Source organism: Dendroctonus ponderosae, unplaced genomic scaffold (genome assembly GCF_020466585.1).
Source record: "Dendroctonus ponderosae isolate FM_Combo_2020 unplaced genomic scaffold, Dpon_F_20191213v2 Dpon_F_20191213_8, whole genome shotgun sequence".
In the NCBI taxonomy this organism is placed as follows: domain Eukaryota; kingdom Metazoa; phylum Arthropoda; class Insecta; order Coleoptera; family Curculionidae; genus Dendroctonus; species Dendroctonus ponderosae.
In genome coordinates this window covers 6,209,101-6,235,263 of record NW_026019016.1, presented here as the reverse complement: position 1 = coordinate 6,235,263, position 26,163 = coordinate 6,209,101, and the positions used below count along the sequence as shown (strand labels likewise).

Genomic DNA, 26,163 nt, shown 5'->3' with positions numbered 1-26,163 from the left:
CTGACAAACTCCAACACCAGATAAACTAAAAAAATATTTAATAATTTATACAAAATATTACATCAACAAACTGAGAAAGTGTCTTAACATAAATAACTCATTCTTATAACTACACAACTCATTGGCTAATCAACAGACCTAAAATCAATCTAGTTATCTAATGGGAATTGGGCGGTATTGCTCTGGACCAATGGGCTTTATCGCCTTCTGTTCAGCAGCGCAACACCCTACGAGATTATTTATATATCACATTAGAATGAGCTGAACAGCGGACACGCCTATCAGGTACTGGTGCTGTTCAGACTGTTGCTTTCTATTGGGCCGAACTTTTCGATGATTTTCTCCAAGCTGGTGGCAGTGCCCACCACCAACCCCAGCAGGGCAAACAGCGCGATTGCCACGTTTTTCGCGTGGATTAACACCATTTTAACTCCCCGATGGCTCTGCCATTGGACGCACGAGTCCATTATCGCTGGAAACGCTATTCCACTGCAGGAAATGCACAAGGCTCCCACCAGTGAGATGAACAGATCAATGTAGGGAATGGCCACTGCTAGACCAACTGCAAAAGAACAATTTCCAATAAAAGCCTTTGCAATTTTCCAGTGGCTGATTGCCAGACTTACATGTTAAAACAACCAGGCAAGTCCTGATGGCATACTCCCAAATGTTAACATAGTAGCTCTTCTCGAACCGCCTCAAAAGGTTCTGGGTCCACACAATGTCAATCGCCACATACATGGAAAGAGCATGAGTTGTGAAGATCGCCACAGCCAGCATGAGCTTGCAAACCTGGGCAGCTCTGGAAAATTGAAGAAATAACCCCTGCCGCTTTAGAGGAGGGCCAAACACTTACATGTTCTCTGGATCAATTGTGTAGGAAATCGAGCCCAAAACATGCTTGCCGTAGGCCAAGTAGCCGAACAATCCGGTCATCATGTACAGGACTACCACTGCAAGCATCCCAATGTTCAGCACGCCGCAGCAGGAGCCAAAGTTCTGAGGGTTCTTCATCTCGTTCTTCAGCGGCATGATCTACAAATCCCCATCAGTTAGAGCCGGTGAGAATTTAACACCCAGTAACTTACCATGCCGATGGCTTCAAGCGCAAACAGAACGGTTCCAAAGTAGAGCGGAAAGTCCCGATAGTCTCCTATCGGCTCCCGGTCTTCCAGCGTCACTTTCTTGCTGAAGATGAAGTAGAAAATGATGGCGAAGGAGACGAAAGTGAGGACGTTGGCGACGATAGTCAAGGGGGCGAGGAACTTGAGGTTTTTGATGTAGTTGATGAAAACCAGAGGTAGAAGAATGATCACCATGATGATCCGTTCGTCCACCGGATTGGCCATGTACTGGTCCAGGACGTTCTTGATGTTCTCGGCCACAAAGACCGTGTAGACGCAACAGATTCCCAGCTGGTAGAGCAGCAGGAACGTGTTGCTTATTGTTCTGGAAACAGATGGGAGAAAATGAAGCGTTGAATTCCTCTGATTGTTCACAGTAAAATTCATTTTCGGTTCCGTTAAGCCGGAAGAAGCAATAAAAAGTTGGAGGATAAAGGAGAAGGAAGCCTCTATAGAGCTAAGTAAACCGCATCTTTTGAGGTTGGGAGGTTTCGAATTCGGAAACTTTGGCTTGGACGTGCTAAGGCCTTCTACAGCAAACTAATTTAAAAAATTCGCATAAAAATCCGTTATCAGGCTAGTAAAATATAACAGAAAAGCCCCAAACTAATGCAAGCAATGGATCGGTGTACTTGTACTGGTTTTTGAAAAATAAATTGTGGAAAAGTGGTTTGGAGCTTTTATATGCATTTTAAGTTTTAAAGTACGTCAATTTTTTATTTTATTTATTTTTAGAATTTTATATGCAATTTAAGTTTTAAACTAGGTCAATTTTTAAAAAAATTGTACTAAACTGACCTGTATCGTTACAGAGCTTAAAAAATGCAAAAGCACTGTGAAATATTTGCTTTACATACTTGCAAACAGCGCATGTTTTTGTTTGTGCTTTAGGAAAAAAATATTCTGAAAACTTAGTTTGGACCTGTTGGACTTAGTCTGGGCTTCAAGAGCGCATCAAAGTTTAAAAAATCGTAAAAAAGTGACCAGCTAAGGATGTGAGCTCAAAATTTCTGCAAGTTCAGCCAAATACCTGCTCTATATATCTACGAAAAGCTCTTGTTTTTGTTGGTTGCAGTTTTAGCAAAAAATATTGCGAAGGATTGCTTAAATTCTAATCAGGCACTTGAGAGCATGGCAAATTCAAAAAATTAATACAAATGCGTCAGACAACGGCATTGAGCTTAAAAAGTTCGCAAGTACAGTAAAATACTTGCGCTACATAATCCTAAACAACGCATGTTTCTACTTGTTAAAATTTTGGAAAAACGAATTCTGCAATTTAGGTTTAGATGTATGTACGCAATTGAAAACACGCCAAACCCAAAAAATTAATATGAAACTGTTCGAGAATAGCGTAGAGCCGAAAAATTTCGAAAGTACAACAAAATACTCGCTCTAGTTACTCCCAACAGTGCATGTTTCTACTTGTGGTGGTTTTCAAATAATTAATTGTTGAAATCTGGCTTAGCCTGTTAACACATTCTAAAGCACGTCAAATTAGAAAATTCGTGTAATATCGCACAATAGATCTAGAGCGCTCAATAAAACACAAAATAGAGCTAAGTACATGCTCTATGAACTCATCGGAAGCGCATGTGTATATCTTTTGAGATTTGAGAGAAATTAATTGTGGAATCTTGGTTTTGACCAGGCCTCAAATTAGAAAATTCGTATAAAACCGTGCAAAAGATCTAGAGCACTAAAAAAATAACGGGATAGAGAGAAATATATGCTCTAAGTACTCATTAGAAGCACACATGCGTGTCTATTGAGATTTCGGATAAATTAATTGTGGAATCTTGGCTTTGACCCGCTTATAAATTCTAGAGCGCGTCTAATTAGAAAATTCGTATAAAATTGCGCAATAGAGTTAGAGAGCTTTAGAAATATCGCAATAAAGTAAAATACATGCTCTAAGTACTCATCCAGATGCACAGATGGGTGTCTATTGAGATATCGGATAAATTAATTGTGGAATATTGGTTTTGACCTGTTTATTAATTCTAGAGCGCGTCAAATTAGAAAATTCGTATAAAATTGCGCAATAGAGTTAGAGCGCCTAAAAAATATCGGAATAGAGTAAAATACATGCTCTAAGTACTCATCAGATGCACACATGCGTGTCTATTGAGATTTTCGATAAACTAATTGTGGAATATTGGTTTTGACCTGTTTATAAATTGTAGAGCGCGTCAAAATAGAAAATTCGTATAAAATTGCGCAATAGAGTTAGAGCGCTTAAAAAATATCGGAATAGAGTAAAATACATGCTCTAAGTACTCATCAGATGTACACATGCGTGCCTATTGAGATATCGGATAAATTAATTGTGGAATCTTGGCTTTGACCTGTTTATAAATTGTAGAACGCGTCAAATTAGAAAATTCGTATAAAATTGCGCAATAGAGTTAGAGCGCTTAAAACATATCGGAATAGAGTAAAATGCATGCTCTAAGTACTCATCAGATACACACATGCGTGTCTATTGAGATTTCGGATAAATTAATTGTGGAATATTGGTTTTGACCTGTTTATAAATTCTAGATCGCATCAAATTAGAAAATTCGTATAAAATCACGAAATAAAGCTGCAGAGCTCAAAAAACACTAGATAGAGCTAAATACGTACTCTAAGTACTCATCAGAAGCGCGTGTGCCTATCTATTGACATTTTGGAGAAATTAATGGTATAAACTTGGTTTTGACTTGCTTAAGCATTCTAGCTCATGCGAATTTCAAAAATGCGTATAAAATCCAACAATAGAGCTGCGGCGCCCAACAAATAATAGAATAGAGGGAAATATCTGCTCTACGTACTCAGCAGAACTGTATGTGCCCGAGAATTGAGATTTTGGCGAAATCAATTGTGAAACCTTGGTTTTGATCTGTTCAGGAATTCTAGAGCACGACAATTTAAAAACTGTGTTTTATACACAGTTTTCATCGCGCAATAGAGCTGCAGAGCTCAAAATCTGACCATATGGAAACCAACGCACGGCTCATGTAATGGAAAAGAGCGCATCCTTCTAACTGGTCAGATTTTGAAGAATTTAAACATCCAACTGGAGCCCAGCAGCAACTATAATGTTCCTGGAGAGTAAACTATATTTCATATAAAAAACTTAAGCTAAAGATTACATTGAAATAATTCTAATCTAAAGTATCAGCAACACAGAGTACAGTGTACAGAGTACAGAGTGTCCTTGGCTGGAGCTGCTTCTTTGATCATCAACCATCGACAGTGAAGAAGTCCGCCATTTAACATGCACGCTCTGTATATGGTAAGCTGCAGGAACTGATGCAATCTATCACAGCTGAGTGGAAGTGGGAGCACCTGATTCAATTCGGGGTAAATTTCTGGATAATTTGATCCATGCTGGTTATTGTGCCTACGACTAGACCAAAGAAGGCAAACAGCACTATGAGCAGGTTCTTGCCGTGGATCCACCACTTTAAACTATCGTCCAAATGGTACCATTTGGTGCTCGAGTCGAAAATGGCCGGAAAGGCCAAGCCCAACGCTGATATGCACAGTGCGCCTACCAGTGAGATGAACAGGTCAATGTAGGGAATCAACACTGCTAGGCCGACTAGAAAGGCGATTGTTAGTGACTTCTAACCAGCTGGAGGATTGCTTGGGGACTTACATACAAAGGATACCAGGAGGGTTCGGAAAACGTAGTCCCACAGTTGTGGGTGTGGTTTCTGGTCGAATTTGGCCTTCAGGTTCATGTGGTTCCATATAATATCAACACCCACATACATGAAGAGGGAAAACGAGGTGAATATAGCCAAGGCTAGCAGCAGCTTGCAAACCTGCGCGATCCTGCAAAACAGTGCGTGTTTTTCCTGGAAACATAACAGAGAAGTTGGAAGCCTACTTGGATTCTGGATCAATAGTGTACGAAATCGACGCCTTTACAGTGTCCCCATAGGCCAAGTATCCGAACAACCCCATAACAATGTACATGGTGGTCACTAAAAACATGCCCACATTCAATGTGCCAAACGGCTTGCTGAAGTGGGCGCGATTCTTCATTTCATGCTGCAAGGGCAGCACCTGAAAAGCAACTTTACATCCAACCACCCTCACTTACCATACCGCGCTTACCATTCCAATTGACTCCAAGGCAAACATGACGGTTCCAAAGAACAAGGGCATGTTGGTAAGCTGCCCAATGGCCAACCGGCCCTCAAAAGTGATCGGCTCTTGGAAAATGTAGTAGTAGATAATACCAAAAGAGACCACAGTGATAAAGTTAGCAAACGATGTGAGCGGAACCAGGAGCTTGAGGTTCTTCACGAAAGTCACTAGAATGAGCGGCAGCAGCAGCATAACAAAGATCAGCCGCTCATTCACTTGCCAGTAGTTGTTGACCACATTCCAAATGTTTTCGCTAATGAACACGATGTAAACGCAACTGGATCCCAGCTGGTACATCAGCAGGAACACGTTACTGATTATTCTGGAACATTATTCGCAGCAGGTGAAGATCCAGCTGGAGGGAAAATACCTTAGCTAAGCAACCACTTACCTTAGCTAAGCAACACTGGTTCACATTGGTTTTCACTTCAAGTTCCCTACACCTTTCTTCCTCATACATTGACCCTTTGATCCTCAACTCATTTCAGGCAAACGGCAACTTTGGGTGTTGAGTCCTTAGAGGTCAATGTGTGAGGAAGGTTCCTTTGCACATGAGAACACGAATTGATGCCACACTTTGAGTGCTGATTTCGAACAATGCTAAAGCCACCGATAGTTGCCCAAAAGTTTTGAGAAGCGGTAGTGGACATAGAGGACGTAGAGGATAAGTATAGCCATTGCAGGAACTTTTGTTTGAGATATTTGCCTCAAATGGTGTCTTTTTAATACCTGCGGGTCGCGTTTTTATGAGACTGAGAATTGGTGATTGGGCTCTTCTCAAAAACCAGTCTCTGGTTGTTTTTGCGCGATTTTTTACGTGCAGTAGCTGACTGTATTGTTGGAGTAAAAGTTTCAGGTAGCGCGTTTGTGTGGTCTGGAAGCTTCGAATTTTTTTGGGGAGCGCCTCATATGACTGATATTTGGTAATTTTGAGCGCTTCTCAAAAATCAGTGTTCACGTATTTTTGCGTGAATTTCCTTCTTGAAGTACTTGATTACTGTGTTTTTGTCGTACAAAAGTTTCAAGTGTCCTGTTGATCTTGTTTTGAGTTTTGATTGGAGTTGGATGGAGTTTTGATTTTTTTTAGAGAGGGTTTCACATCCTTGATATTAGGTAACTTTTGGGCGCTTCTCAAAAATCAGCATCTACGCATTTTTACTCCGATTATTTAGCCGAATCACCTGAGTACTCGATTTTGACGCCTTAAAGTTGCAAGTTTGCCCCGTTGATCCGGTTATAAATTTTTTGTTTTTTTTAGAGAGCCTCATGTGACTGATATTTAGTATTTTTTTAGCGCTTCTAAAAAATCCGAATCTGCGTATTTTTGCGCCAATTTCTTACTTGCAGTACCTGAATACTTTCTTTTTGTCTTGTAGAAATTTCAAGTAGCTCCTTGCTCTCGTTAGGAAGTTTTGACTTTTTTTAATAACCGTCTCATGTGACTGATATTTGGTCATTTTTGGGCGCTTCTCAAAAATCAGTTTCGATGTCTTTTTAACTCAGTTTTCTGCCTGATGTACTTAAATACTTTGTCTTTGTCATGTGAACTGTTCAAGCAGTCCAATGGCGCAGTTAGGAAGTTATTATTTTTTTTAGAGAGCGTCTTATGTGACCCATATTTGGTCATATTTGAGCGCTTCTGAAAAATCAGTGATTGCGAGTTTTTGCGTAAATTTCCCACGTGAAGTACTTGAATACTTTGTTTTTGTCTTCGAAAAGTTTAAATTATTTTGTTCCTCCAGTTAGGAAGTTTTTAATTTTTTAGATAGCGCCTCATGTCACTGATAATTACTTATTTTTCGGCGCATTCTCAAAAATCAATCGGTGGCTGGTTTTGCTCAAATTTTTTACTTGAAGTACCTAAACATCTTTGTTGAGTTTTTACCTGAATGCTTTGTTATAAAGGTTTTCAGTAGCCCGTTTGTCAAATTATGATGAAGTTTAGACTTTTTTTGAGAATGCGCCTTATGTGACTGATATTTCGTAAAATTTGAGCGCTTCTCAAAACTCAGTACTTACGACTTTTTATGTCAATTTTCTACTTTAAGTACTTTAAAACTTTGTTTCTTTCGTGTCAGAGTTTAAAGTATTTCGATGGCCCAGTTAGAAAGTTTTGATTTTTTTAGAGAGCGCCGCATGTGTCTCAATTCTCTCAAATCAATCTCTCCTCGGATGGTAGCTTCAATTTTTTATCATCAGTCACTCCATATTTTTGAGCGATTTTTATACCTGAAGTACCTGGACGCATTACCTTTGCTCTGTAAAAGTTTCCAGTATTCGCTTGACCCAGTTAGGAAGTTTTGATCTTTTTAGGAAGCACCTCGTGTGCCTGATATTTGGTCATTTTTGAGCGCTTCTCAAAAATTAGTGCTTACAAGTTTTTATGTCAATTTTCTACTTGAAGTACTTTAAAACTTTGTTTCTTTCGTGTAAGAGTCTAAAGTATTTCTTGGGCCCAGTTAGGAAGTTTTGATTTTTTTAAGAGAGCCCCTCATGTGGCTGATTTTTGGTAATTTTTAAGCGCTTCAAAAAAATCAGTGTCTTCGTGTTTTTGCGTGAATTTCCTACTTGAAGTACTTGAATACTTTGTTTTGGACTTGGAAACGTTTGAAGGATTTCCATGGCCCAGTTAGAATGTTCCGATTTTTTAGAGAGCGCCGCATGTGTCTCAATCCTCTCAAATCAAATCTCTCCTCGGATGGTAGCTCTATTTTTTATCATCAGTCACTCCGTATTGTTGAGCGATTTTCCTACCTGAAGTACCTGAACGSCTTGTCTTTGCCGTATAAAAGTTTCAAGTAGCRAGTTGAAGTCTAGTTAGGRAGTTTTGATTTTTTTTCAAATGCTTGTCGTGTGACTGATTTTTCGGAGTTTTTCAACGCTTCTCAAAAATCGGTTACTGCGTGCTTTTGTTCCATTTTTCTATCTTAAGTACCTGAACGGCTTGTCTTTGCCGTATAAAAGTTTCAAGTAGCCAATTAAAGTCTAGTTAGGGAGTTTTGATTTTTTTTCAAGTGCTTGTCGTGTGACTGATTTTTCGGAGTTTTTCAACGCTTCTCAAAAATCGGTTACTGCGTGTTTTTGTTCCATTTTTMTACCTGAAGTACCTGAACGGCTTGTCTTTGCCGTACAAAAGTTTCAAGTAGCAAGTTGAAGTCTAGTTAGGGAGTTTTGATTTTTTTTCAAATGTTTGTCGTGTGACTGATTTTTCGGAGCTTTTCAACGCTTCAAAAATCCGTTACTGCGTGTTTTTGTGCAATTTTTCTACCTGAAGTACCTGGACGCGTTGTCTTTGCTGTGTAAAAGTTTCGAGTATTCGCATGACCCAGTTAGGAAGTTTTGATTTTTTTAGGAAGCTCCTCGTGTGCCTGATATTTGGCCATTTTTGAGCGCTTCTCAAAAATCAGTGTTCAGATATTTTTGCGTGAGTTTCCTTCTTGAAGTACCTGATTACTTTGGTGTTGTCGTGCAAAAGTTTGACGTGTCCTGTTGATCCAGTCAGGGAGTTTCAATTTTTTTAGAGATCGTTTCACATCCATGATATTAGGGCATTTTTGGTCACTTCTCAAGAAGCCGTCTGACGGTGTATTTGCACGAATTTCGTAATTACAGTACGTCAATCTATTGTTTTTATCGTGCAAAAGTTTCAAGTGCCTCCTGTGTCTGGTTGCAAAGTTTGGATTTTTTTAGAGAACGCCTCATATTACTGATTTCTGTTATTTTTTGGGCGCTTAGTGTCACATGGTATGCATTGTTGAATTATTTTGCTAATAACTCCAAAACGGTGGCAGATGCGACAAAAATACCAAAGATCAAAAAGCTTCCTAATTTCCCAGGAAATTCTCAGGAAAAGTCTGTTGCATTCAGGGGCGTAACAAAAAAAATTTCTGCGTGATTACATTGGGCATGATCCCTAAAAACCAGACATTCTGTACATTGCTTCATCCATTCAACTACTGGACGATGTATCCGTGAGCGCAATACCCGTTGAAAATTGCAGGCAAATATCTCAAAAACTGCAGGAGTGTAAAAACTGCGGCAGAAATAAAAACTGTTTGTCTTTACATCCTCTATCGCCTCTAAAAGTTTGGCGGTATAGCTACATTTAGGGAACATCCTGTATAAGTGAGGAGGACAATTTGCCCAAGCACCAACGCCTCCAATAGACGCAAATTTCCCATTTTCCGCTTAAGTAACGCCCAAGCAACCCAACAAATATGCCTTATGTGAAGTGGTGTTAATGTGTAGTTTTGAGGGTTTGAAGGGTTTTTGGGAGCAGAGAGGAAATAGTTGGCAATATTGAACGCTGTAAGTGGTTCACAAGTGGCTGAGTTTTTTTAAGTCTTAAAATTGACCTTTAAACTTGGTAAAAATGTAATCAACTACCTACTGGAAAACATTTCGATTTCACGTGGCCACATTACAAAAATACGAAAATAGTTCATTTGAATTGGTTCATTAATAAGTGGCCAAGTTACATAATTAGCGCGAATGGAAACCGAATAAATCTGGACGCCGCTCTGAATTCCGCGACTTTTTTTTTTAATTCCTGCGATGACGACGCGCGTTAAAAATACACTTTGAGGAAAAAGCCACAAACTCGTCAGCGATGTTTTATTGTTATTCCAACACCTGGATTGGCAGTGAATCTGTGTGGTGTTCAATTGTCAACCGTTGAAGCATACATTGAAAGGAAACTTACCCGGAATAGGGGGCCAACTTGGCCAAAAATGGGGGGCCTTCGGCCAGAGCCGCCTCTGCAGTACCCGGATAAGTAAGGCTGGGTACTTTTTTCCGTTTGCACAGCTCGTATTCGGTACGAACCAACATGTGCATGCAATAAGTGCACAGGAGGCCGATCACGCTTGTTCCGATGATCCCCAAAATGTAGCCGGAATGATAAAAGGCCAACGGCATGGCCAGGATTCCGGTCCCAAAGCTGCTTTTTAGCAGGTGGATGAGGGTTTCAAAGTTCCTGAAATTAGCAAAGAAAAAATGATCATGGTTTGAAGAATGGCTCTAGACCTGCTCAAGGATTTTAATTGGGTGCGTCAACAGGTTCATTTATTACAGTAAATCCTGATATGAGCAAACAATGGATAGCTTTGATCTGCTGCTAATCAAAAGCGGCCAGGTGAAATAAACATTTGGTTGGGAAAATTCGAAAACTTGAAACTTGACCCAGATCAGTTGTCAGGCAGTGTACAGGTTTAAATAAATCACATTTTAGGCGAGTTTTTGACCAGTTTCAGTCAAAATGATTTCTTCCTGACGTTTTGCTAACACGAGTGGCTTGCATCATCAGAGGTGTCCCACCGGTGACTTCACCCTAGCTTCAAATCGTTTGTTATTTTGACAAAGTTTCTCGCATTGAGCGCATGGTGGGTGTTTGTTGTTGCCGAAGATTTGAAACAATATGTTTATTAGCTGCTAATTACTCTAGCAAAGTCCAAGATTGAGTGTCGAACAGGGACATTTTGGCAACTATTGAAACCGGAATTGTTCTCACTTGCATCGTATTTGCAACAGGCGCCAACAAATTCTCAGACTGATTAAAAATGGCACGAAATTTAAGGAAAGTTCGACTCGTTACTCGCTTTTGATTGGTTTCTGCTAGCACATCCAGACCTACATAGTTCGGATCGTGTGTCGATGCCAAATGCTGGGAAAAGCGTCACAGGATATGAGCAAAAAATATGTTTTTCTAGCTCGTTTAACATTATAATTGCAAAACAAATAAACGTGACTTACGTGGTGGGATGTTCGATGTCGCTGTGGTCATACGGGTCATAATCGCCTGCTTCTTTTCTCTTGAGCTCGTTGAGCTCGATGGCGTAGCTTTGGGCATTTGTTTTTGGGGTCAATTGTTCTCTGGAGTTGATCGCTGCCGAAAAACTGAAAAAATAGAAAAATCACCTGAGTTCCAGCACGTTTTGATTTATCAAAAGCTTCTAAAAAACTTAAATAGCAGGACTATACGGTGCATCAGAAAAAAGTGTGTTGCTTCTAAAATCTTTGCGGTATCAGCTTGAATTTTGGTCACAGTGTAAATGAAGCATTGGGGGATGTTCGCACGAAAATTCAGATAAATTAGGGATTGTGCTGGCTTTTGAGGAATTTCCAAAGATTCCTTCAAAAAGTGCGGTTTTGCAACCGCCTGTCGAAAAAATTTTCAGCCCCACACAAGTTGCAATTCCCTGCTAAGTTTTTCTCACAGTAAAAACGAAGCTACGGAGAACATTTATGTGGAATATCAGGCAAAATGAGACTCTCACTGATTTTCTCGTGACTTTTAAACTCTGCTCTGAGAATCGCAGCTTTGCAACTGCTCGCAGAAAAAATTATAACTAACAGTCGACAGTAACTTTAATTTCTCTCACAGTGTAGCTGAAGCATCTGGAAATATTGGGTCCAAAAACCGGAAAAATTGAGACTGTCAATATATTTTCAGTAATTATCAAAATTTTCCGTGCGGTTTTACAACCGCCTGAAGAAACAAATTGTCACTGCCAAACCATTTAGAATCTCACCCTAAATTTTGGCTCCAGTTTAAGTGAAGTAGCTAAGAATATGCAGACAGAAAATCAGGCAAATTGAAGGTCTGAACGATTTTTAAGGATTCTTTAAACTTTGCCCAAAAAACGTCTTTTAATAATTGGCTGAAAAAAATTCCAGCTTGGCTTGCAATTAATGATTTTTATTCCAGAATTTCTCACAGTGTATATGGTTGTTCGGAGTAACTTCAGGCTAAATTTTAAGTCAATTGAAGCTCGCGCTGAGTTTTTAGGAATCTTCGAACCACGCACGGAAAGCTGATTTTTCAAAAAAAAATTAAGCCGCACTCTGAAAAATCTCCCTTTAATTTGATGAAATTGGCCGAAGAAAAAATGTGCAACTCGGAACCGTTTGAAGATTTCAACACGATGTTTTTTCACAGTATATATGAACCTTGCATGTAATTTAAAATGAAAAATGTGCACACTTTCCTAAAAAATTAAGTACGCCCTAATTTTTCAAGACTAAGCAAATTTGGCCCGCGAAAGCAATTTTATGAAATTTTATAACGAAAAAATTTGTAACGCCGAAGAACTTCAAGATTTGAATTTAACTTTGTCTCACAGTGTATTTTAAGCAAGTAACTTCAACTAAAAAATGAGTCCACTTGAAGCACGCGTTGATTTTTCGGAACTCGTGCTCTAAAGTGCGGTGTGAAAATCAGTTTTAGGAAGGAGCATGAAGAAAACATTTTCAACTCCGAAGGATTTGAAGATTTCGACTCGATTCTATTTTTATAGAATATATGAACCTTGCGAATGGCTTCAGATAAAAAAATAATCCCAATTGAAGCACACGCTAAGTTTACAAGAATAAGCAAATTTCGTCTCGAAAACTAGTTTTATGTAATTGCCTAAAGAAAAACTTTGTAACGCTGAAGGAATTGAAGATTTCAACCTGACTTTTTCCCACCGTGTATGTCAAGTTTGCGGGTAACTTCAGGTACAAAATGAGTTAAATTGAAGCAACCGCTGATTTTTCAGAAATTTTCAAACCGTGCTCTGAAATGCGGCCTGAAAATCAGTTTCTGACCTGATGAAAAAAATTGTAACTCCCAAGCATTAGAAGATTTCAACTCGATTTTTTTCACAGAATATATGAATCTTGCGAGTAGCTTCAGATGAAAAATTAGCCCAATTGAAGCAAGCGCTAAACTTTCAGGTATAAGCAAATTATGTCACGAAAACAGAGTTATGCAATTACCTAAAGAAAACATTTGTAACGCTGAAGAAATTGAATATTTCAACCTGATTTTTTCTCACCGTGTATGTTAAGCTTGGAGGTAACTTCACTTAAAAAATGAGTCTGATTGAAGCACGCGCTGATTTTTCAGAAATTTTCAACCCGTGCTCTGAAATACGGTCTGAAAATCAGTTTCGGTAGTAACCTGAAGAAAAATGTTTTAACTCCGAAGCATCTCAAGATTTCAACTCAATTTTTTTAACAGAATATACGAACCTCGCGAGTAGATTCAGATAAAAAATGAGCCCAATGGAAGCAAACGCTAATTTTTCAGGAATAAGCAAATTTTGTGCCGAAAACAGATTCATGTAATTGCGTAAAGAACAAATTTGTAACGCTGAAGAAATTGAAGATTTCAACCTGACTTCCTCACAGTGTATGCCAAGTTTGCAGGTAACTTCAGCTGCAAAATGAGTCCAATTGAAGCACGCGCTGATTTTTCAGAAATTTTCAAACCGTGCTCTGAAATGCGGTCTGAAAATCAGTTTTATGTAGTTACCTGAAGAAAAATTTTGAAACTCCGAAACAATGAAAGGGTTCAGTTGCAATTTTGCTTGCAGTGTATGTGAAGTATGCGAACATGCAGATGAAAAATCAGGCAAATTAAAGCACGTCCTCAATTTGCAGGAATTTTGGAAACTCGGTCTGAAAAACAGCATTTCGGCGCTCTGATCAATAAACTTTGCAAGTTACCCGAAAAAACAACGCTCAAATGTGCCCACTCGCTGCGGATTGAAGTCCATTCATTCAATGTTTGAAAAATTGAAAATAATTGAATTGTACAGAAAGTTTAAAAAAACCGATCTAAATTGTCTTCAGTCAACCAACAAGAAAAAGTAAAAAACTCGCAATAACTCCATTAATTTTTGGTAAAACCCCAATTAATAATCCAAAGAAAAAGCTTGGAATAGTGGCTGACCATGAGCACATTAGATATGACAGTCTTCATCGAATTGGGCTCATTAAGAGCCGCTTTGTTTAAGCAGTTTTCAAGTTTTTTGTTTATTGCATAACATCGGTAACGCGTAGATTATTCAGCTATTCCACTTTTCATACCATTACAAGGATTTCGCTGCCTTTGAAAGGTCAGGTGTGATAGCCGACAATTCTATAATAATTATGCCATTGATGGAAACAGTGATTGGTATGTTTGCGCCTTTCACACAAAAACACCCATTTATCCACTGGGTGACTTCGGACATGGTCATTGCAGGGCTTTCAATGGAAAAAATTAATTTATCGGCAAACATTGATCAATTTACAGTACGCATTTGAGAGCCGGAATTTTTCACAATCCAGTGTGAAGTAGATGTGGAGATATTAATTAAATAAGGTAGATTAGCATTAAATCGAACGCTACACGCTAAATTGAAATGTCCACATGTTTGGCCGGAATATTCCATAAAGTGTCAGCTGGAGATGTACGATCTATTTCCAGATTTTCCCCAATATTTGCCAAAAACAATTTTAAAAAAATGGCGAAAATATATCACATCCCATGTACCTATTATAGCTGTCGTTCCTGTCTTCTGCCTTAAGGCGCTTAATGGCATCACTCATTCTGGCACAAAAGTATCTAGCTAAAATATCCAAAACGATCACCTTCGACACAAATTGGCGAAAAACTGGCTGGTTTTTTTCTGTTGAACTTGTCGCAACCGATCGCTGGAACGAACTGACGCACTCGTATAAGTGCACTTGAGAAAAATACTCGGATTATTAATGGCGAGTGGCTGGAATAGACAAATAGAATCACAACTGAGTTGTTTTGATTCTCGCACATTTAAACACATTCTTTTATTTTTTTCTCTTCAATTAACTAAGGTGACAACAACAGCATAAGCCTGAATTGGACCCACTTCTTCACTCGGGGATGTAGCATAACATATGGATGAGCTTTGAAAGATGGAAAGTAATGTTTTTTTGAAAAAGTGCAACAAATCTCGATTCACACCATTGACGATTTACCGATAATGTTTCCATTGTTTCCGTCTTATCACAGTTGTTGTTGAGTAGTTCAATGGCGAAGCACTCAATTTATCAGTGAATTAGTTTAATGGGGCAGCGCTTTTGCAGTGATAGAAGCCGAAAATGTCTAACTCCCAGACCTTTGGGAATGTCAACGTGAATTTTACTCACAGTGTAAAAGAAAGATCAGAGGATATATGCGGGGAAAATGAGGCAAATTGAGGCTGTGACTGATTTTACAGGAATTTTCAAACTTTGCTCCCAAAGTGCAGTTGTCACTCCCAAACAACTTCCCATATCACAGTGAATTTTTGTCACTGTTCGAGGAAAGCGTAAAAAAATATTCCTGTGGAAAATTTGTCGAATGGAGACACTTACTGATTTTGCAGGACGCTTCATACTTTACTCTGAGATTTGCGGTTTTACAACCGTCTAAGGAAAAAATTTTCACTCCTAAACTAGTAACAATATCAACATGAATTTCTCTCAATGGATAAGGAAATGATCAGCAAATATTCTTGTGAAAAATTGGGGAAATTCAGATGCTCACTGATTTTGCAGAAATTTTTAAACTTTGCTGTGTGAAGTGCGGTTTTGTCACAGCAGAAAAATTGTCACTCCCTAACAACTGAGCATCTGCACCAAATTTTTTCTCACCGAATACAAAAAGCATCACAAGATATTCGTGTGGAAAATCAGACAAATTGAAGTTGTTGTTGATTTTTCAGGAACTTTCAAACTTTGCTCCCACAAGTGCGGTTTAGCGACTACCTGAAAAAAACTTCTCAAGCCCCAACAATTTTTCAATCTAAACCTCTATTTGTTTTAGAGCAAAAAAGAAAGACCAGAGCAAATTCGCATGAAAAAATCAGGCAAATCCACAATCTCGCAAACTTTTCAGGAATTTTCAAACTTTGCTCTGAAAAGTGCGGTTTTGCGGCTGCCTGGAAAGGCAGCGTCTAGTAAAAACTGTAACTTCCAAACCCTTAAAGATCGGACCTGAGTTTTTCGCACAATATAAACAAATAATCAAGGAATATCCAGACAAAAAATGAATCAAATGGAGATCTCTTTGATTGTTCAGGAATTTTCAAACGTTGTCCTTCGGAGATTGTTTGTGCGGCTGCCTGAAAAAAAAATAGTAGCTCCGAAAGTAGTTGTAAATTGCAACTTCAATTTTTTTCGCAATATAAATGAAGCATCGAAGAACATCCGCAAAAAAACTCATGCAAGTTTAGTGGCCCCTTAATTTTTTAGGACTTTTTGAACTTTGCTGTAAAAAACGCGGTTTTGCCACCGCTTCTAGTAAACTTCCAAACCCTTCAAGACTCATACCTGAGATTTTCTCATATTATAGGCAAAACATCTAAAAATGTCTAGACAAAAAAGAAAATCAAATTCACACCGGAATACACTTTCCAGGAATTATCAAAGTTTCCTGTGGAAAGCGCGAATATGAAACTGCCTGAAAAAAATTGTAGCCCTCAAACTGTTGAAAATCGCAACTTCAATTTTTCTTACAGTATAAATGAGGCATGTATCAACATGCGGACAAAAAATTGTACAAATCCAGAAGCATTTTAATTTTTCAGCATTCTTTAAGCAACGCTCTAAAAACAGTGGGTTTGTCAGAGCTTCTGGAAAAACTGTAACTCCTACACGCTTAAAGATATGGAGCTGAGTTTTAGTCAGAACATAAGCAACTAAAGGAGGATTATCCAGAGAAAACATGAGTCAATTCAAGACCCTCGTTGATTTTTCAGGGAATTTTTAACTTTGCTCCAAAAACTGAACTTTTGTGGCTGCCTGAAAAAAATGTAGTGTTCACACAATTAAAAATCGCAACTTGATTTTTTCCTCATAGTATCAACGAAATATTTAGAAACATCCAGAATAAAACTCATGCAAATCGAGTTCCACGTTTATTTTTCAAGAGATTTTAAACTTTGCTATAAAAATCGCTGTTTTACCACAGCATCTTGTAAACACTTTAACTTCCATATGGACTTAATTTTTTCTGATAATTTCAGTAAAACATCGCAGGATATCTGGACAATAAAATAAATCAAATTGAGGCCTCCATTGATGTTTCATGAATTTTCAAACTTTGCTTTAAGAAGTGCGACTTTGCGGATGTCTGAAAAAACGCTTTTTACTCCCAAAAAAATGAAAATCGCAATTTCGATTATTTCCGTAGCATAAGCCAACCATCTGAGAACATCGGGACAAAACTTCAGGCAAATCCAGATACTTTCTGAATTTTCAGGAGCATTGGAACTTTGTTCTAAAAATCGCAGTTTTGCCAGAGCTTATAGTAAAAACGTTAACTTTCAAACTCTTAAAGATCTGGAGCTGAGTTTTTCTCGCAATATCAACAAATAAGCGGGTTATATCCAGGCGACAAATGAGTCCAATAAAAACCCTTATTGCTCTTTTGTGGCTGCCTGAAAAAAAATTGTAGAGTCCAAATAATCGAAAATCACAACTTGATTTTTTCTCACAGTTGAAACGAAACATCTGACGATATTCAGACAAAACTTCATGCAAATTGAGCTGCCCGCTGATTTTCAGGACTTTTTCAACTGTGCTAAAAAAATTGCGGTTTTGCCACAGCTTCTAGTAACAGCGCTTTTGTGGCTACCTTAGAAAAATTATAGCTTTCAAAAAATTGAAAATTACAACTTGAATTTTTCTCACAGTATAAAGGAAGATTCTGACAATATTCAGACAAAAACTCATGCAAATTGAGCTGCTGTCTGGTTTTTCAGCTCTCTTTAAACTTTGCTCTTAAAATCGAAGTTTTGTCACAGCTTCTAGTAACAGCGCTTTTGTGGCTACCCTAGAAAAATTATAGCTTTCAAAAAATTGAAAATTGCAACTTGAATTTTTCTAACAGTATAAAGGAAGATTCTGACAATATTCAGACAAAAACTCATGCAAATAGAGCTGCTGTCTGGTTTTCCAGCTCTCTTTAAACTTTGCTCTAAAAATCGAGGTTTTGTCACAGCTTCTAGTAACTGTAAAGTCCGAATAATCGAAATTCATAACTTGATTTTCTCTAACACTATAAACAAAACATCAGACGACATCCAGACCAAAATGCATGCAAATTGAGCTACTCTCTGATTTTTTAGGAATTTTCCAACTTTGATCAACAAGTCGCGGTTTTGCCACAGCTTCTAGTAACAGCGCTTTTGTGGCTACCTTAGAAAAATTATAGCTTTCAAAAAATAGAAAATTGCAACTTGAATTTTTCTCACAGTATAAAGGAAGATTCTGAAAATATTCAGACAAAAACTTATGCAAATTGAGCTGCTGTCTGGTTTTTCAGCTCTCTTTAAACTTTGCTCTAAAAATCGAGGTTTTGTCACAGCTTCTAGTAACTGTAAAGTCCAAATAAGCGAAAATTACAACTTGATTTTCTCTGACTCTATAAACGAAACATCAGACGACATCCAGACCAAAATGCATGCAAATTGAGCTACTCTCTGATTTTTTAGGAATTTTCCAACTTTGTTCAACAAGTTGCGGTTTTGCCACAGCTTCTAGTAACTGAGCTTTTGTCGCAACCTTAAAAAGAGTGTTGAGTTCTAATAATTTAAAATCGCAACCTGATTTTTTTTTCACAGTATAAACTAAGGGTCTGACTATCTCCAGACAAAAATTCATCCAGATTGAGCTGGTCTTTGATTTTTCAGGACTCTTTAACTTTACTATAAAAATCGCAGTTTCGTCACAGCTTCAAGTAAAAACTGTAACTTCTAAATCCTTGAAGATCTGGACGTGAGATTTTGTCACAATATAAGCAAAATACCAAATGATATTCGGACGAAAAATGAGTCGACTTGAGATCCTCATTGATTTATCAGAACTTTTGAAACTTTGCTCTAAAGCGGGCCCTTTTGCGGCTGCCTGAAAAAAATTATAGCTTTCAAAAAATTGAAAATTACAACTTCAATTTTTGTCACAGCATAAACAAATAATCTGACAAAACCGGGACAGAAACTCACGAAAATTGAGCTTCTGTTTGATTTTCTAGCAATTTTTGCTGTTACTGCTATAAAACTGCTATAAAAATCGCGTTATTGCCACAGCTTGTAGCAACTGCTGCTTGACAAAAATTGCAAAAAAGCACGGCTTTGCAACTGCCTGAGAAAAAATGTAACTTTCAAACGCCCGAAAAACGCTTCAATTTTTCTCACATTATTAACAAAGCATATGAAAGTGTCCGGTTAGAAACTCAAATTTAAATTGAGTCTCTCCCTGATTTTTCAGGAGTCTTCAAACTTCGCTTTGAAAAGCACGGTTATGCATCTGCTGAAAATAATATATAATTCCCAAACAATTGACAAACTAAACCTGAGTTTTTCCCACAGTATACAAAAATTCCTGATGATAAGCATCTGAGGATATCCATACAAAAAAAAACAGAGAAATTGAGCCTCTCACTAATTTGAAGTGAACCTTTAAACTTCATACGTAGTAGAAACTTTAATAAATGCTAGAACTAAATAATAATCAACAAGCATTTGAAAAACACCGTCTTCTTCGCCCTTTCAACAACAAATTCGTGTCTTCCTGCTTAAGAGTTCATTGAAAAAACAAATTAATTTGATAATTGCGAAAGTCGTACGTAAAACAGCAGTATCCCGATTAAGTAATTCGCTGCGAAAATTCAAATTGTTCTCAAGGTGGCATTACATTTTAAATCGTATCTAGTCTGTGACTTTTTATGTTTGATTTTATTTCAATTTTAGCCTTATAATCAGGATTTTTTTTCAATCTTAAAAATCTGTTGAAATTGCTCATTATTTACTAGCAGTGGAAGCGGAAATATGCAAAATACGATTCGCTAATTGCAGAAAAATGTCGTTAAAATTCACGTACAAACAATGACACCGATTTCTCGAAATACATATACAAGTCTCGATAATAAAAGTTTCCATCGCAAATCTAAAACAAACATCTTGAACATCTCCACCTTGAATGATTTAGATTTACTGCTCAGTTGATAAACAGTCACATTTTTCCAGCCTTAAACAATTGAAAACTGGTTTGAAAAACAACTGCATCAGTGCCCCAATTCGCTGTTGGCTTGACCAATCAAAATTGAATAAGGGAAATAATAAATTTCGTCTTATTAGCCATGATGAATGAAGGCAATCACGATGGCTAAAAAAGCATGGCATTTTGAAGAACAAACAATTGCTCTTGATCCAGTTCAAGCAAATTGAGTGTTTAATTTTATGGCAAGGATTTACATACATCATCTGGTAGTAAGTAGTTCTGAGGTGCGGCATTAAGCAACACCGTTGACCTCTTGAATACTAAATGGGGATTTACAGGTTTTCACACGCAGAAAAAAAACAAATGTTTAATCGAGCTGTTATTCAATTTCTTTGCGTCAATCTTGTAAATTTCCACTCATTCTTAATGGCATTGTTTTGGTAATAAATTGTCCGGAAACAGTTTCCATAAAATGGTACTCAGCTTGCAAATGTGAGACTTGATGAGTTCGACTCTAATAGGGCTTTGTTAATGCCGCTTTTATTTATGGATTACATGCGTGCAGAAAAAGTTGATTGCATTAATAATCGGCAATAAATTCCGATTTATTATCCGTTATTATTTATTATAAGGTTTTTGTTATTGCAAAAGTTCCCATAGTTTTTAGGTAGTTCATGTGGCTTTTGATCATTTTCCCTATGAAGAAAGCGGGTAGAGTTGCTGAAAGCCTTTGCTTCAACTTTTAGAGCACCTGAATTCAGTTTGAAGACGCATTTTTGAAAATTCCTAGAAAATCAACTAGAGCTTTAAATCAGTTGAAATTTTACAAACCTACTAAATCAAGCTTCTTCTAAAAGTGGTCGAAATTCCAATCTTAGATATGTTTGCGTTCTGGATTTATTCATTTGTACAGAGCAGCGGTTATATGTGAAACTGAAGTTTTAAACATTTAATGTGTGTCCTTTGTATTTTTTAAACGCTTTCCGGCTTAGTCAGGCAATACTCTTCTCTAAGCGATCCAGAATTTGAAAATCAAGGCTGTTTCAGTTTTGGAGTTACGAATTTTTAGAGACCAGCGTGTTTGAATATCTTCTTGAATTGCGAAAAGTTTTAGAATTTTTAATAAAAAAACTTTGGGTCTGTGGAATGCTAACAGACGGACTGTGGGGGTGTTTGAGTTAAAAATTTTTGAAGTCTAGCCTGCGTCTTTTAAACACCTTCCTGAACTTTCAAACATTAAAAAATTTCTGAAAAAATAATGAGTTTCACGAAGCTTTTGTTATTTGGACACCTATGAGACTGATCTTTTTTCTATAACTCTACAAAATTTTGATTTGAAGTCTAAAGTGGTTTTCGACCTATGATTTTTTTATGTTCGCGTGTCAGTTTGAGACTTATTTATGAAAAGGCAAAGTTTTGAAGGGCAAGTTAATGTTTGAAAATCGTTAGAAAGTTAACTGGAAACCTAAATTCCTGATGAAAAACAACCAGAATTGCAATATTACAACTACTTCAATTTTCGAGTTTCAATGTTTTATACACCAGCACGCACAGATCGGATAGTTTGAATTTCAAGTTTCAAAATCGCTATAAAATTCTGGAGTTTCATAAATCAAATGCGTTTTCGGCAGCTTATTTACGGAAGTATTTGCTATGTATTTCCAGAGTTTCCACTTTAAATCTGTTTGAGTTGTCAAACTAAGAATTTTAAAGCGCGTTTCTAAAATACTCAAAGTTTGATTTTTTATATAATGAAGCAGCATTAAGGACATATTATAACTTTCTGCACTAATGCTTCGTTTAACGCTAATGCTCAGATCCAAAATTTGAATTTTGGAACATGCTGGAATTTTTGATTTACGGTTTTTTAACCTTAACCTTAAGCATGGTCTGGATTCTTATTTGAATTGCTGGAAGTTTGAAAATTTCTAGGAAATTGACCAATTGTCTGAACTAATTGAAATTTTCCATATTCATCTACCAGGTGCTCTTCGATAAAAATCCATAGATGCGTTATTCGAGCTTTTTGAATGTGTGAGTTACGAATATTTAGACACAACCGCGCACTGTCGGAAAGTTTTCAAAATTTCAAATTTTTAAATAGCTCTAGAGTTTTAAATAACTCGAAGAATCTACTCAAATTTTCAGAAATTCTTGACTGCGGTTTATTCTTTAACTGTCCAAAATTTTACTTTTAAATCCTGTGGCGTTTAATATTTACGAATGCTCATATCCACGCTTGTAGGTTCGGAGCAAATTTCTGAAAAAATAAGTTTGAAAATTTCCAGAAAATTCAATAGCACCCTGAACTTATTGAAATTTTCTGTACGTATTTCAGGAGAACGTTGCTCTAAATGCCCAAAATTGCGTCATTTGATTTAGGCGAATTTGCGAGTTACGTCTGTTTAAAGAGATGGGCGCACGGTCGCGACGCTTTTCAAAATTTCAAAAGTTTTAACATTTCTAGAAACTTTTTCAGCACTCCGACTAGAATGAAAATTTCCATAATTCTTTACTGAGGCCTCTGCTCTTACTGCCAGAAAATTTTAACTAGAAGTCTGGTGGCATTTAAAATTGACGAACTTTTAGATCAACGTGTGTAAATTCCGGCACATTACGGAAGAAGTGCAATTTTGAAAATTCCCAGAACATTTACTAGCTTCAATAAGTTACTCAAATTTTCCACACGTATTTCTTGGGAAATTTTCTATAAATAACCAGAATTGCGCCTTTCGATCGATCAGAAATTTTAAGTAACAAATGTTTAATGAAAAGCGCACACGCTCGGACAATTTTCAGAATTTCAAAAAAATTTAAATTTATGCTTTACTTAAATGGTTTCAGCTTTACAAATCAAATCAAAATGTGCACACTGGTTGGCCAAAGCCCCTTTTATGAATGTCCAGAATTTGAACTTTCAGCCTTATTGAGTCCGGTTACAATTTTTTAGAGGTACGCCTGTAAGTTTGGACACTTTTCAAAAAAAGATCAAAGTTAGAAAAATTCCAGAAAATTCACTAACAGCGCAAACCGAGTGAGTTTTTCCCTGCTTATCTACTAAATTTTGGTCTTTAAAAGCTCCAAAATTTTAGTTTTGAAGTGACCTGAATGTGCGAGGTTCGAATTTTTAAACACAAGGGCGCATGGACGGATTTTTTTTCTAAACGGCTGAAAATTTCCCGAAAATTCTGTAGATCTCTAAACTTACTCAAATTTTCTGTACTTCTTTACTCAGGCCTCTGCTCTAAGTACCAGAAATTTTAGCCAGAAGCAATTCAGGTGGTTTTTAAAATAGACGAACTTTTAGATCTACCTGTGTAAATATTTGGGGCACAATTCTGAATAAGTTAAAGTTTGAAAATTTTCAGAAAATTTACCAGTTTTCTTAACTTGGTCAAATTATCCACACTAATTTGTTGGGATCTTGTCCATCAATGTCCAAACTTACGCCATTCGATCACCGCAAAGTTACCAGTGCTTATTGCAAAAAAATTAAAATTTATAAAAATGGTTTGAGCCTGGAAAATCGAATAAAAACTTACACATTGGATGACTGGATCCTTTTCTAATTCAACAAGTATCCAGAATCTTGACTTTCAACCTGATTGAGTTTGCGGGTGACAAATTTTTAGAGCCTGTTTGGACGCATTTCTGAAAGAGTCGATGTTTGAAAAATTCTAGAACATTTATTAGCTGCGCAAATCTAACGAATTTTTGCAAACTCATCCACTAGTTCTTTGTCTTTAAAATGCCAAAATTCCAGTAATGGAGTGACCCGAATTTGCGACTTACACGTTTTTAGGTCCAAGCGCGCACGATTGAAAACATATCAACAAGTTGGGAAAGTTATAGAAAATGAAGTAAAGCTTTGATTTAATTGGAAAATTGCACTCGCATCAACAAAGGTATTTTGTATAAATCTGGAAATTTTCAGTTCTGGAGCCTCTCGTGTTTGCCAGCAATTAATTTTCAAGTACAGACGTGCCATTTGAGAACATTTCCAAAACTTACTCGGATGCTGGATTCACTTACATCTTGTACAGTTTTAAATCATACATACTTATTTGCTAATAGAATAACAGTCATGTTTGCGAATTGAACAAACAGATTCGATTTCCCAGCAAAACCACTGAAAATGTGCCATTCAACAGCCTTGTGATAAGTTTTACCACCAATTGAAACAGTCTGTACATAATTTGCCAAGTAGGTGGTTTATTTATTGACGGCAATAAATCCACTTTTAATCTAATTAGACGACGTCCAAACGATTTCGTTGAGCAAATTAATCAAGGTTTCAGGCCTGCAAGATAGTTTTTTCCAGTTTTCCCAAAGTGGTACCACAAATAAAAGAATTAATGCGTGTATTTTCTGTGCATTTCTGACGCACGAGCATCGACAAGAAAAACAACTTTTCACTGCGATTCTGAAAGTACTGGCACAAGAGCTGATTAATCGAGTTAAATCGATGGGAATTGGGCTGCGTACCCCTCGAAAATTGGTTCTATTTGCGTCAATTATTGCCGTCTATGCCATTTTATTTAAATCAGTTCTCTTACGTATTGGTGTTATTTTTAGTTGACTTGTTCCATGCTTTAGAGTCGCCAATTTATTGCAAATTGCCATCAGCTGATGTCTACCGCAATTTTTTTACAGCCAGTTAGTTCTTCGTCGATAGTCGTTCAGCGTTCCTGCTGTTCCTGCCCGTTTTCTTTTTAACTTTAGTACTTACTTTTTGGTGGAGCTCATTGGGGTGGTTTCACCCCTTGGTACCGCCTCATACTGGAAAACACCCGCACTAGAACCACTGGAAGTCATTTTGCGCGCACCGAGTGAACCGACTTGGAGGAAGAGTTAGCAGCTCGACAGTACGCAAACTGAATCACTCCTAAGTGATTTTTCCTAATTTTTAAGAGTTGTAAATTAGTCCAAAGATAACACTCCAGTCGTAGGCAAATTGCGAAACAATGCCAAACGTGCTAAAATGTTTATTATTTGAAGCCCACTCGTGAGTGAGGAAAAATTCTGAATGGCTTGCACTGTTCTCAATCAATTTGTCATTGCATGATGGTAGTTTTCCTACAGCTGAGGAAACTTTATCATATAAATACCTTTGGGTCGGGTTTCCCGCGTGAGAGTCATCATTTTCAAGCCGTTGGGATTGTGAGCGTTTCGTACGCACGAGTGGCGTGCATCTTCAGACGTGGTTTGCTTCGGCACATGCCGTGAAAAAAGTGAAATTTCTGTAATTTTTTACACTTTGACTCTCAGAAATGTGTCCAAACTTGCAGGTGTGCCGATAAAAATGCATAACTCCAACATCGATCAGAGTGGAAGTTCAAATTCTGGAAATTCATAGCAGACTTCAAACAAGAAATGTGCAAATTTTTATTTGATTTTCCAAGCTGAAGAATTTTCTAGATTTTTTTGGAATTCTAAAAAATTGTGAGTTGTCTAAACATCGTTTTTGCCCTGACTGGTTTGTCTGCGAGCTGAAAAGCTCCCTAAATTGCAAATGTGAGTTTGTGTCCATAATAAGGAAGAAATCGTCGGTTATCAATCGTCTTCGCTAAAAACGTCTGAAAATGTCGATTATTTTGCATCTGAAAAGTCGAGCGTGTTTTTTACCGACCTCCTTGCATTTCTCGCCTTTTTCGGGTGGAAAAGATGTAAAATTGCAGACATTTTTTTTCTTTTTTTAAATCAGCCCTCTCCCCGTATGAAATTTTCGATAAAAAATTAAAATTTCACAACAGTGTTTTTTGCGCTCACTGGAATTTTTGCAACATGCAAAAATCGCAATCGCTCAAAAAGCACAGAAAATGTATGTGTATGTGTATGTTTGATTATTTATGTTTCATCTTCTCTGTTCTTCTGGCATCCAAAGCATTTGTCCTCAAACCGCCGCTCCAGAATTGGTGAATGCTGCATTCACTTGAAATCCCAATTTCCATCCAACTTTGGCTGGACTTTAGCGTTGGCTGAAAAAAATATTTAAGCTTTTGGCTTTGGCTTGAAAAAACCTTCAACTGAACAATTTATCGGGGAATAATGGAAAATCCCCCTCATGACGCTATCGGTCGTGCTTCCTTCCAAGCCATCCATCAATAGTTGCATTGATTTAACA

The 26,163-nt window shown here is 37.4% G+C and overlaps 1 protein-coding gene across 3 annotated transcripts; it reads right to left on the bottom strand.

The window, feature by feature from the left end:
* Positions 1–21: 21 nt before the first annotated feature.
* Positions 22–25,100, bottom strand: LOC109534382 (proton-coupled amino acid transporter-like protein CG1139). 3 transcript variants are annotated; one of them, XM_019900046.2, is made up of 7 exons: positions 24,769–25,100; positions 11,019–11,162; positions 9,970–10,242; positions 1,089–1,449; positions 857–1,035; positions 627–802; positions 22–562 (listed from the first exon to the last, which is right to left on the bottom strand). In XM_019900046.2, the coding sequence occupies exons 1-7, from the start codon at positions 24,852–24,854 to the stop codon at positions 282–284; spliced, it is 1,500 nt and encodes a 499-aa protein (XP_019755605.2). In that variant the 5' UTR covers positions 24,855–25,100; the 3' UTR covers positions 22–281. The 3 variants fall into 3 exon arrangements, with proteins under 3 accessions (XP_019755605.2, XP_019755606.2, XP_019755607.1); XM_019900047.2 differs by lacking the exon at positions 24,769–25,100 and adding an exon at positions 14,569–14,784; XM_019900048.2 differs by lacking the exons at positions 22–562; positions 627–802; positions 857–1,035; positions 1,089–1,449 and adding exons at positions 4,187–4,713; positions 4,771–4,949; positions 5,005–5,183; positions 5,235–5,589 and having other exon boundaries at positions 24,769–25,022.
* Between the last annotated feature and the right edge of the window lie 1,063 nt (positions 25,101–26,163).

Excerpts from the sequence above, each read along its gene's own strand:
- LOC109534382 (XM_019900046.2), bottom strand. The coding sequence starts at position 24,854 with ATGACTTCCAGTGGTTCTAGTGCGGGTGTTTTCCAGTATGAGGCGGTA. Across the intron at positions 1,450-9,969 it reads AAGTTGGCCCCCTATTCCGG|AACAATAAGCAACACGTTCC; the intron begins GTAAGTTTCCTT and ends ATCTGTTTCCAG. Across the intron at positions 1,036-1,088 it reads CGCTTGAAGCCATCGGCATG|ATCATGCCGCTGAAGAACGA; the intron begins GTAAGTTACTGG and ends GGGGATTTGTAG.